This window comes from Pleurodeles waltl, chromosome 3_1, assembly GCF_031143425.1.
Source record: "Pleurodeles waltl isolate 20211129_DDA chromosome 3_1, aPleWal1.hap1.20221129, whole genome shotgun sequence".
Lineage (NCBI taxonomy): Eukaryota > Metazoa > Chordata > Amphibia > Caudata > Salamandridae > Pleurodeles > Pleurodeles waltl.
Window position 1 is genome coordinate 1458850289 of NC_090440.1, and position 13079 is coordinate 1458863367.

The 13079-nt window shown below is 46.3% G+C and overlaps 1 protein-coding gene across 1 annotated transcript in view; it reads right to left on the reverse strand.

The window, feature by feature from the left end:
* The window catches only part of LOC138285298 (ficolin-3-like), a 165527-nt gene that overhangs the window by 84022 nt on the left and 68426 nt on the right, over positions 1 to 13079 (reverse strand). Inside the window, exon 5 of the mRNA XM_069225041.1 lies at positions 10358 to 10485. Within this exon, the coding sequence (XP_069081142.1) occupies positions 10358 to 10485 (128 nt within the window). The remainder of the gene's footprint in view (positions 1 to 10357; positions 10486 to 13079) is intronic.

A 13079-nucleotide genomic window follows, 5' to 3' on the forward strand; every position in this document is an offset into this window, starting at 1 on the left:
TTATATACCAAACCCACCTCATGCACCTCCCCGCAACTCGAGTCCTTTCTCGTGGGATCTCTCCTACCGCAGCTCGCACAAACTGACAGGGAAATAATAGAAGCCCCCCTGACAATGGGAGAAATAGAATTAGCCCTAGCGCAGATGCCCAGGAATAAAGCGCCTGGCACAGACGGCCTCCCATTGGAGTACTACACTGCCTACTCATCTTCCCTAAAACCCCACCTGCTGAAGGTGTTCGAAGAAGCGTGGGCTAATGAATACCTGCCCACATCACAGAGAGAAGCCATGATAGTGGTGCTCTCCAAACAGGGCCGCGACCCCACAGATGTTAAATCCTACAGACCACTATCGCTCCTAAACTTAGACTGCAAAATACTAGGTAAAATTTTGGCGAATAGACTAGCCCCTATCATGCATACCATAATACATGACTATCAAAACGGCTTTATACCAAGGCGCAACACCTTCTTAAATATTCGTAGATTATTGAGCATAATGGGAGACACCCCCCCAGATGCATACGAAGAAATGGTGCACTCGCTGGACATCGAAAAGGCGTTCGACACGCTGGAGTGGGACTTTCTGCTGTCCACAATGATCCGCATGGGAATAGGCCCCAATTACATACGCTGGGTCCAGACACTGTACTCTAGCCCACAAGCCAGGGTGAAGACGGGCGGGATGATCTCCGACAGTTTTCCGATCACTAGGGGCACAAGACAGGGCTGCCCACTATCCCTGCTACTGTTTGCAATAGCAATAGAACCGTTAGCAGCAAGAGTACGCTCCATGGAACGCAGCTGGGGAATAGTAGGGACGGGGTCCACTACACAATCTCGCTTTATGCAGATGATGCATTAATATATATCCGGAAAGGCTACGAGGTTGTCCCCTCAGTAATATCTCTACTTGCTGAGTTCGGAGCACTGTCGGGCCTAGTGGTGAACTGGGAAAAGTCATGTGCGTTCCCGCTAGTAAAGTGGCCACCCGAAAGGCAAGGGCCCCCCCTGTTGGGGCACCTGAAATGGTGCTTTGAAACGTGTAAGTACCTCGGGATAAACATATACCATAACACAGAAGATCTCAGAGACGGAAACCTGGGTAGGGCGCTGGCCTCCATAAAAGGCTTGCTTCAGTTTTGGAACAAGCTACCGCTCTCCCCGCCAGGGAAGGTGGCGATCGCGAACATGCTGATTCTGCCCAGGCTGCTATACTACTTCGTGGCCCTACTGATCATTATCCCCAAAAGCTTATTCAGTAATTTGAATACAGCGCTGCTGCAACTCATTTGGGGCGGGGGCAGAGCCCGGGTGGCTCTAACCACGCTTCAGCGACCGGTGGACGTGGGTGGCATGGGGGCCCCCAACTTCAAACGCTACTACGCAGCCGCACAGCTGCAGTGGGTTCAGAACTGGATCCACAGACCGGCGCTGGCGGAATCCGTGCGGCTAAAGACCTGGTTAAAAGAAACCCCCCTGTTAAAGTGGCTGGCATCCAAACATCCCAAGGCAAACACTGCTAACCCACCACTGGCAGTGGCGCACGCCTGCTGGGTTAAATATGTGCAAAGTGGGGGTTTCAAGCTCCCCTACTTCCCATACATTCCGTTGGATCACCTCCCGGAGTGGACCGGGGCGAGTACGCAAGCGTCGACAGTGTGGACAGAGGCGGGTGTGCAGACAGTGGGCGACTGCTTTGAAGACGGCAAGCTAATGTCGTTCGAGGCCCTACAGGCTCTCACCGAGATAAGTCTCGGCCAATTCCTCACATACCACGCCATATGCCACGCAATTAAAAAACGTGGGGGGCAGGTACCACAGAACCAGAATCCTCCCCTGTAATCCATCATATTCTACAATATGATGCCCAAATAAAAGTAACATCAAGTCTATACAAAATCCTTAATAAACCCCCCGAGCCGCATGCGAAGAGAGCCAGGGAGAGATGGAACTCTGTTCTCCCTGGCCCGATCACACAAGCCGAGTGGCTGAACGCTCTGCACCATGCCCGAGGAGTGTCAAGGAACCCCAGATTCAGGTACACCCAGTTCAACTACACACATCAAACATACTTGTCCCCTGCTAGGATAAAGCGAATGTTCCCTGACTCTGAACCGACATGCCCTAGATGTAAAGCGCCATTAGCACACTTCTATCACATGGTCTGGGAGTGCCCCAACATACAAAAAGCATGGATGGAGGTGGTCCAGGAGATCTCCGAACTAACGGGGCTTGCACTGGCAGCAGATCCCAAATCCTGCCTACTGGGGCTGAGGTCAAGATCTAAAAAACAAAGACACTTGCACAAATTCGTAGACCTAGCCTGCTTCATGTACAAAAGATTGATAGCTATGCATTGGAAGGCGCCCATAGCACCCGATCGGAAATCTTGGTGCACCCTAACATTACGCTGGGCCTGCACGGAATACCAGGTACTAAAGAAGCTGGCGCGGGAGGGACAACCGCACACAGGGTGTGTCGCTTGGGAAACATTGGTAACTAAACTCGAGGCCAAAAATGATGATAAGCAGCCATGAACCAGGGAATGCACAGATTGAATAAGCAGCACAAATTCCCCTGCGCACCCCCCACAAAAGCACAATTCAACGCACGGCACATCAACACCGAACGGGTTTGTTCACCCCTTCCCTATCACGCTAACAGTCCAATAGCTCACCGGCACAAGAATATCTATAACACACAGGGCAAACATCCAAGCTCCGTTATTATCAATATTTGCAGGGCCCACTCCGAGCCACCACCAGGCGAGAAGCGGTACAGATCCAGCAGCAAAGGGCCCACACTGGTCACACGCGCGACCCCCCATCAGCTATTTATCATACGCTAAAGTTTTCAGCGAATGCAGCAAGTAATGTCACTGAAGGTTAAATAGTGTTCCGAGACGTGTTTAATGTGTGGGGTTTGGGGTTGTTACATGTTTTCTTCTTAAGCAGATAAATGGGATCCTGCGGATAACAATTGTACAGCTTGTAACATGTATCTGAAATATAAAACCAATAAAATATTTAAAAAAATTAAAAAAAGTGTGGTTAAAAATTGAACGTGAACTTCCAGTAGGCTCCTTCAGTCCAGGAGTCCTGAGGTCATTGAATTATGAAACATCAAGCCACACATAATTTATGTCGACGTTTCGACCCTGGGAACAGATATCAATCAGCAATGGGTCTTCATCAGGACTGGGAATTTCTTTATAATGATAGCACCTATCATATCCGATGTATCTAGTTCACTTATTGCAGTTATCTCACAAGTGACAGTAACCAAAACCATTGGTCGTCATCGATCACTAATGGCATCAACCCACATGTCGTATTGTGGTAATCTTATTGGAAAAGGAATCAACCTTATCATTGGAGTCTGTAGCATATATATGGATGACTCCACATCAACCGCCACACTTTCTTTAACAAGCCGTTCTGGTAGGGGTAATGGTGCGCCTGCGTTAATTCTTTCAGGCCGTAGTGGACACGACGAATCAGCAACCCAGGTCTAAGGGTTATTGGGTTGCCTCATCTTTTTAACTTAGTTAACAAATGGCAGCATTGTAACCTCCCTCTGTATAGTAAGTGCAAAAGCTTAAGCATGGCTGGTTGTTTTTAAACTCACTCCTCTAAAAATATTCCTTGCCACGTGTAAATGGCGCTCTGAGGTCTCCTCCTTTTACAGTAAATCCTATAGTCTCTCTAATAATGATAGGTTCATCTTAAGCTTGCATGAAGTCTGTGACCTACAGGCTTTAGGGCTATGCCTATACCCTCAGAGCAAAAAGGGAAGAGAACTCATTTTGCCACAGTGACTAAACTTTTTAATTTCTGACAGGCAATCATCAAAGGCCTCTGAATTATAAGAAGTCTCTTTTTCTTTTAAGTTTAAAAAGGCTGTTTAATTTTAAGATCGCTAGAGAAAAAAGAAACAATAATAGTAATAATATACAGTATAAATGACATAATGAAAACTAATCATAACACTGAATATTACAAAGTTTAATTATATACAATATAAACATACTATTGTATGCACTATTCTAACTATATGGGCAAAAGCACAAAGGATCTAAAAAATGTGACATGGGCATTAACTGGCTGAGAACGACCAATCAGGTGAACTAAAGTTTGAAATATTTCTTATCGTGTTTTCTAACATTTGGAAAAAAAATAAATGCTGCACCATTCCTAATATATGAGCTAAATACATAATCATTAAAACATGGGAATGAGAGTTGGCTTGTGCTGTGAGGCTGAAAGACCACAACCATGTGGGTTAAAAAGGGTTTCTGTTCAACCTCTTTTTGAAAAGATGGCGGTACCCTTGGCACTTATCATGGACGTTCATATAAAGCTCCTAAATATGCTGCCACTTTATCTCTCAGTTTGCGTTTGTCCTCGTCAAGAGCCACATCCTCAGAGCTGATGGTCCCCTAATCACATTTATGTGACGCCCTACTTGCAAGTTATTCCCTCAGCAAGGTATTCCTCTGATGAAAAACATGCGGTCAGTTAGAGGGAAATAACTAAAACAGTACAGTCCTCACTACCTCCTTCTTTAAAGTTGAGGTGGGAAAAGTGTCTTCGTGAACCCTTTTTGATCCTAGCAGTTTGATCTATTGAAGGAGACCTGTGTCAGGTAACTAACTCAAAATTTGCAAAAGCATCAGGCTCACATTTTCCCATAAACTTGCCACTTTGGTGCCCACAGTAGCAAATCTCAGTGTCTTGACTTGCTTCATTAAAAGAACTGCATAGCCCTGAGTGGCAAGGAAGACTTCAAAGCAGTGGCGCTTTGTATGTATGTATGTATGGGGGTATTTGTAAAGCGCATTCCGGCCCGGGGGCATCGAAGCACTAACTAAGGAGAGGCAGCAATGTCAGTGAAAAGAGAGTTGCAGGCTATCGAGGAAACAGCCAGGTCTTAACCCGTTTCCTAAAGTTAAGATAATTATGCTCTTTTCTGAGATCCAACGGGAGAGAATTCCAAGTCCTAGCGGCCGCTATAGTGAAGGCTTTATCCCCCCACTTCACCATCTTAGTGCGGGGAACCTGGATAAGAAAGGTACTGGCAGATCGCAGCAGCTGTGTAGATCGGTACCACTGAAGTTTAGAAGTCAGATACTTGGGCCCAATCCCGTGGGTGGCTTTATGAGAGATACAGAGAGCCTTGAAGGATATATGTTGGGCTATAGGGAGCCAATGAAGTTTCCAAGACTTTCCTTAGCGGAGGCAAATCGTGGCAGATTCAATATTAGTCTAGCAGCTGTGTTCTGCATTAGCTGCAGTTTTTAAAGAGATTTTTTATCCAAGTTAAGCAAGAGGGCGTTACTGTAGTCCAGTCTGGACATGACCAAAGTCAGAGTGGCAGTAACTCTCCTTTCTTTTGATACATAGGAAAAAAAATTCTTCAGTTTCCTCAGAGTCCACATGCAGGTTTTTATGGTCAGATTGACCTGAGGTTGAAAAGATAAGTGGTCATCAAAAAGAAATCCTAGATTCCTAGACGTAGAACCCGGTAGGGGCAGAGTGCCACACTCTTTGGACCACCAATTAGGAGACCACTGTGCCCTACCTATTCCAAAACAGAGAACTTCGGTCTTATCACAGTTACATTTTAGCCAATTGGCCTTCATCCAACTGCTTACCGCCGACATGCAAGCGTTGAACCGAGCCGCGACTATTTCCACATCTTTATTGATAGGAATAATAATCTGAGTATCATCTGCATATGAGGTTAGGGTGAAGCCAAAAGAACGTATTAGTTCTGCCAGAGGGGCCACATAGACATTGAATAAAGTGGGGCTAAGTGATGAACCCTGAGGAACCCCACAGGGCAGAAGGTAAGCAGGGGACCTAGAGTCTCCGCTGCTTACCGTAGACCACCTGTCCGTAAGAAAGGACTCAAGATGCTTCAGGGCCTGGTCCCTGATACCCACATGGTGTAGACGTTCTAACAGAATGTGGGGAGCAATGGTGTCAAATGCCGCAGAAAGGTCCAATAGGACCAAAACAACACCCTGTCCCTCATCAACCAACCTACGAATAGTATCTGATGAGGAGATGAGGGCAGATTCCGTACTATGGGACTTCCGGAATCCATGTTGAGAAATATCAAAACCCTCTGAAGCTGACAGAAAATTTACCAGTTCTCTGTTGATAAATTTCTCAAACATTTTAGCCAGTAGAGGAAGCAGAGCTATGGGACGAAGATTGGTTAAATCGTCATGTTTCCCCGTTTCCTTCTTTATTAGAGGAATAATGGTAGTTTCCTTCCAAGCAGAGGGATACATGCTGGAAGTAAGAACTTATTGGAATACAGGGACCAACATGGATGCCACCAACTCCGGGACCAGTTGCAGAATAGATGGAGGGCAGGGGTCTAACGGCGACCCAGATTTGCATTCGTGAAGCAGCTTACAAATCATATCTTGGGATGGCATATTAAACTTGGGAAGTAGCCTACAATTGTCGAGAGTGGCAGAAAGTGGAGCGGAAAGGAGCCCTGCCGGGGTGGTGGCCGGGATGGAGGGCCCCTGCGTCTTAACTATGGTAAAGCTGGAGTGAATGTTTAAAATTTTGTTTTCAAAGAATTCTGCAACTTTATTGCAAAAATCTTGAGAGTTTTCCAGCTTAGGCGCACAAGGGGAGGTGGTAAGGGCATTAATAACCCTGAATAACTCTCTAGAGGAATTGGCAGCTTTCCTAATTTTTAGCGTAAGGTATTCTGATTTAGCTACAAAACAGGCCTCCTTATAACAATTTAAGGCGACTTTTAAATGAAGTTTTTCACTGGTATCCGGATTAAGGGCCTGATTACAACTTTGGAGGAGGTGTTAATCCGTCCCAAATGTGACGGATATACCACCAGCCGTATTACGAGTTCCATAGGATATAATGGACTCGTAATACGGCTGGTGGTATATCCGTCACTTTACCGTCACTTTTGGGACGGATTAACACCTCCTCCAAAGTTGCAATCAGGCCCTAAGTCTCCAACGACGCTCCTGTTGTCTGTATTTCCTCTGGAGTGCTTTGAGGTCCTTAGAGAACCAAGGTTGGCTGTTTTTTTTTCCCTGGCGTGGTACATGTACCTTCTGAGGGGCTAATGAATTAATTGCCACAGTGATTCCCTGATTGAAATGGGCCAGTGGCGATAATACAGACATCTTAGGGTCCTTCCAGCTACTTTTTAGTACCATTTCCAGGCGTTTAGCTTTGATACTTTTCCATTGTCTAATTAGTTTATTTGAGGGTGTACGAGTGGCAAAAGACTGTTTTTAAAAAAAATGAAACGTCAGAAGAGAATGATGCGTCCATTCTAACGGGAACGTTATAAGCTTTATATCTTCCTCCGGACGGGTAAAAATTCCGCCAAGGGTGTGGCCAGCTACATGAGTGGCCGGACCTTCCTTTAAAATCCAGTCTAAGGAGACCATAAGATTGCGAAATTCCGTAACCAGCGGGTTACTACTATCATCGAAATGAATGTTGAAATCCCCCAATATAATTGCTTTAGGGGCCATAACAAGCGGTTCTAGCAAGTCTGTGCACTCCGAAAGGAATTTAGAGAGGGGGCCAGGAAGACGATATATTAAGAGCCCTTCTGAGACTAATGAAAAACCATAGAAAAGTTTGAAAACCATCATTTCACATACCTCAGAAGGAGTGCTCCCGCAGTCCAAATGCAGGTAAGATCAGACCTACAAATAATGGCCAATCCCCCTCCTCTACCCGTTGTTCTATCTGCTCTATAATACGAATAACCAGCGGGGGAGGCCTCGATGAAGTCAGGGTCCGAGTCTGGTCTAGCCCATGTCTCAGTTATGAACAGGGGGCCGGAGTCCCTGGTGTAAACTTATGAGGACAGGGACTACCTGCCCAACTGCAGAGGGCAGGCAGGCCTTCTTTAGTTGGAGATGTAAGGTTCCTGGTCCACTGGCCCGTACTGGTGCGGACGGGCGCAGACGGGCATGCCTTTGGCGCGCCAGCGGCGCGTCCGCCGCGCGGCCATGTTCCTACTGTCCTTAAATCCCCTGAGCAGAACGACTAGAGCGCTGCCCCAACCGGAAGCGCTCTGCCGGTAAACAGGGAGTGGGCTCTAACAGGCCCAAACTTCCTGCCGGGTCCGAGGCAAAAACTGAACCCCCCGGCTCCAAATACCAAAAATTAACAGCTCCCAGCCAACCCCCACGTCGAGCGCTAAAGCAAAATTGTAAAAGCGCTAGTAACAGCAACAGTACAGAGATATTAAATAAAAGTCTGCAGGGCCCGGAAAAGTGCCTGTGCGTAGTGTAAATAAAAGATTAAAAGTTTAAAAATAAAAAACGATGCAAAGAACACGGACAGAAGCGCGCTCACCTAGTCTGTGCGGCCGTGTACCTACTGTCATTAAATCCCCTGAGCAGAACGACTAGAGCGCTGCCCCAACCGGAAGCGCTCTGCCGGTAAACAGGAAGTAGGCTCTAACAGGCCCAAACTTCCTGCCGGGTCCGAGGCAAAAACTGGACCCCCCCGGCTCAGCTCCCAGCCAACCCCCACGTCGAGCGCTACAGCAAAATTGTAAAAGCGCTAGTAACAGCAACAGTACAGAGATATTAAATAAAAGTCTGCAGGGCCTGGAAAAGTGCCTGTGCATAATGTAAATAAAAGATTAAAAGTTTAAAAGTTAAAAACGATGCAAAGAACACGGACAGAAGCGCGCTCACCCAGTCTTCACCAGTAATCACCTCAAATAGAACAGTGCAGGTCACCACATCTTTTCAGTCCTATGTCTAGCTATTTGTCTTAGTCACCATTGACTAAAAATATGCAAGACACTGATTTGGAACCAGCCCTCTACCTGATCATACTATAAGCCAGGAGTCATGATGATAAACCGCCCGCTCCCTACTGTGTCATTAGTCATTGGAAGAAGCCCGGCCATCAGTATCTAGATGCTCTGTGGCAACTAACAGTAAGTGCAGGGTAGGAAACTGCAAAAAGTCATGTGAACTTCATAGAATCTTGTAGTCAAATGTGTACACATCTTGTTACAAAGCACAGTGACATTATAGATGCAGAGATACATATCTCTAAAGAGTTCTAACAAAATTACGGTTTACCTTACAATCATTCTTTTGTCGCTAGAACTCACTGGCATCCTCAGAAAATAAGCAGACTGGTTTGCAAACATGCATGCTGTAAACATTGTAGCATCAACAACATCTTGATTTACAGAACCTATGAATTCCTGGCAACAATGTGTGTGTGTGGACACCAAAATGTCACAGTTAATCATACCTGAGAACCATCCATTTGATGGTTGCTTCTCTTAACAGTACTTTCAATCTGCTTCTCATTATGAACATAGGATCTAACAATACTTCGGAAAGATATTGCAATATTAAAATGTATTTATATGGCGCGTATTACCCCTGACAAAGTTGATTGCATGATCTAGTTTGCCTAGCCTGCTCCCTAACACACCCCCATGGCACCCGTCAACTGGATAGAGTAAGGTGTGTGAGAAAGTGGATTATTTGTAGAAGTTGCTGTAATAATGGGACTATTCCTCACTAGGTTCAGTTAGGTATCAATAGTTTAAACCTGAGTTCAGCCCCTGGTGGATGTAGCATAGATCAGACAGGCTTAAATTAGGAGAAAGGTGTAAAGCATGTATCTGTACCAAAACTGTAAAAAAGTAGAAAACACAAAACAATAAAACTCCCTCTCCAGTTTATAAAAACAGAGACATTTTGAATGAGCATATAGACACCAAAATGACAAAAATCTGATGTAGGGAACAGAAGATGTGATTTTTCAAAGTTCTAGATGTTTGTAGCGCTAACAAGAGGAAAGCTGCAACCATGGGTATCTGGTCAAACTTATGGCAGAGACTCCACACGAAAAAAGATAGTCCTGTCCTATCCTTTTTTGTGCGTAATTCTATGCCCGACTGCAGGGTCTTCTCAGTCTTAAATTTACTATTAGTAAAATTAAACTCATAGTTTGTGAATCACAAAAATACTAAACATTTGTGAAACATGCCCTCAGACTCTGCTAGACAGATCTCTTGCTCTTATAATTTTTCAAAACATGTTTTAGAAAATCTAGCCTATATTCACCAATAAATGGTTGATTACTTACTCTCATTGTATCAAGGCATGTTGTAAAGAGCTCTGCAGCCTTTGTGTCCAATATCCATTTTATAAAAATGCAAATTCATTAATAAAGAGATGCCATACGAGAATAGGGCTTGACAACAGTGAGACTGTGCTGAAATTAGCAGCCACCAAGCTTTCAAACACAGTCCTCCTTCTAGCACTCATAAGCCCTCCTGATAACTTACCACCTCATTCCAGTACTCACCAACCAACCACCTCCGTCGGTCTCCATGTCACAGTATACCTGCATTGCTCTGCAGTCAGGCAGGTAGATGGTGTACCATCCGCTCAGAGAGTACCCTCTGTGTAGTACGTCAACACAGCTGTAAGGGCCTGAAAACAAGTGAGTGAGTCCCACAGGAAAGCAAAGCATCACCCCACATCCTCCCTGTCACCCGTAGCCCCTACTTTGACTAACTTGACAAATAAGATATCAACCACCAACTCATTATTTACTCACCTCCCATACAATGTATCTTTCAACAACTCCTCCTCTCATTCAAGTATCACTCCAAGTATCCCCTGTACTATCATTCACCTGGCATACCAGGATTCACCCCACAATCCTCCATCTCACTATCCTTACACATCAGGTGTCACTTTACAACTCACCCTTCACACTCCTCACAAAGCATACCTCTTTTATCAACTCCTCCTCTCTTTTAAGTGCCACACCGGATATCACCTTTACTATCTCTCACCTGCCATGCTAGATATTGCTTCTTTTTCTTACCTGACACATCAGCTATCACTCGGCAACTCATGCTTCGCTCACCTCACCTCACATATCATGTCTCATCCAACAATTTTTCTGACATAGGTGCCACAGCATGTACCCCCCTTAATGCCTGCCACCTGCCACTCTAGGTTTTCAACCACTACCTCTAATGTGCACTTGTCATACCAGGGGCTGTATTATGAATACCAACTACTGCCTTAACAACGAGGTCGGGACACCGACCTCGTTGCTACTACTAATGATTTTACCACGAATGCCTTAACAACGATATTTTGTTGTAAAGGCATTCCTGATAAAATCATTAGCAATAGGCACCATTCACCCTACATCCCTCACCCCACCCCCCCAACCCCACCCCAAAACCTAAAACCCTCTGACCCCCCACCCACTCCCCAAAACCAAAAACGCCCCACCCCCAACCCCACCCCAAAACCTAAAACCCCCTGACCCCCACCCACTCCCCAAAACCAAAAACGCCCCACCCCCCCAACCCCACCCCAAAACCTAAAACCCCGACCCCCCACCCACTCCCCAAAACCAAAAACTCCCCACCCCCCCAACCCCACCCTAAAACCTAAAACCCCCTGACCCCCCACCCACTCCCCAAAACCAAAAACGCCCCACCCCCAACCCCACCCTAAAACCTAAAACCCCCCACCCACTCCCCAAACCCAAAAACGCCCCACCCCCCCAACCCCACCCCAAAACCTAAAACCCCCTGACCCCCCAGCCCCTCCCCAAAACCTAAACCCACCACTTACCTTCGCCAACTCACTTCTTTGTACCTTAACCACTCATGTTCGTTGTTCAGAACATACGTAGTTAAGGCACAAAAAAACGGAGTCATGGTTAAAAAAAGCGTTGTTGCGCTTTCGTTAACCACGACTTTCGGAAAAAAAAAGTCGTAAAAAAGGATGTTCCCCACTCAATTTCCCTGTTTTCACTATGGTGCCCCTTTCAAAAGATGTGTCAAGCCCAAACAGGGAAAGTGCCCTGTATTACAAAGCATGTGCTACCCCCAGGCATTCAAGTAAAATACGGAGCAGCTGTTAAAAAGTTGCTTTGTGTTTCACAGTCCAAGCGGCAACCCGTCTGCATTTTCAAGAGGGGAGAGAGACCTTCTTGCAGGTGGGTGCAATGAGTGACTGCACCTGTCTGCATTGGAGTGTCTGAGGGGTCTATGGAACCCCCTTTCTCTTTTTCTGAGGGCTGCCATTAGGAGGAGCGCTGTAAGTATGCCACCTTTTTGTGGCACCTTCTAAGGAAATGTTTGCTTCTGCACCCACGTCCATAATACGGCCCAGGCGAGGAGGCAATGTGACTTCCTCATTTGCATACGGCTACGCCCTCATGCAAATGAAGGAACATCCTCTTACGATAGCGCTGGCACAACATGAGCTCCAGTATTATAGAAGCAGACCTACATACATCTGCGCCTCCCTCTGTAATACTATTGTGCCCAGGGGGTGACCTTAGGTCAGCCAGTGAGGGAAGGCAGCAGTCCCAGCCTCGTCACAGAGTGGGATGGGGTCAGTGAGACTGCTGACCCCACCCAACTCTGTGACGAAGTGTCACTGATTGACACTCGCCCTGGGCGCTTCAGGGCTTAAGAATGAAGCGCCCAGGGAGAGTGTCAATTGGTGATGCTTTCCTCGTCACCCATGGGAGGGCCTCGAGGCACCTTTGCTGAGCCGAGGAGGTCACACCCATAGGAGCTGTGACCTCCTCAGCCCAGCAAAGTTCAGCTCAGGCAGCCAGGAGTGTGCGCAAATCGCACATGTCTGCTCCTGGCTGCCTGAGCTGAACATGAAGAGTGTCTGTCAGGCTGACCTTTGTTCAGCCTGACAGACACTCTTCATGAGGGGCAAAAGGAGGGGGGTGTGGCCCCTCCGCCCTAAAGGACGGGCTGCCACTGTTCACCATCACTGTTCTTCTTGCCTCTGCTAGGTAAACCTTGTTTAAATTGGGGCAAATGGAAGAACGTTTTTCTAAACTACTCAGTGTCTGTAGTACATATCTGAGAGCAGAGAGAAAACTTGCATTCTAAACACGTTGCTTAGGAACTGAGAGACAGGATATTTTGTCAAATTTAGCAGAGTTGAGGGATGATGAAGCAAGTAAATTTAGGGAATTTGCAATAGTTATAAAGAAACTGGATTTCCACTATCCAAGACCGAGTTTCCATTTT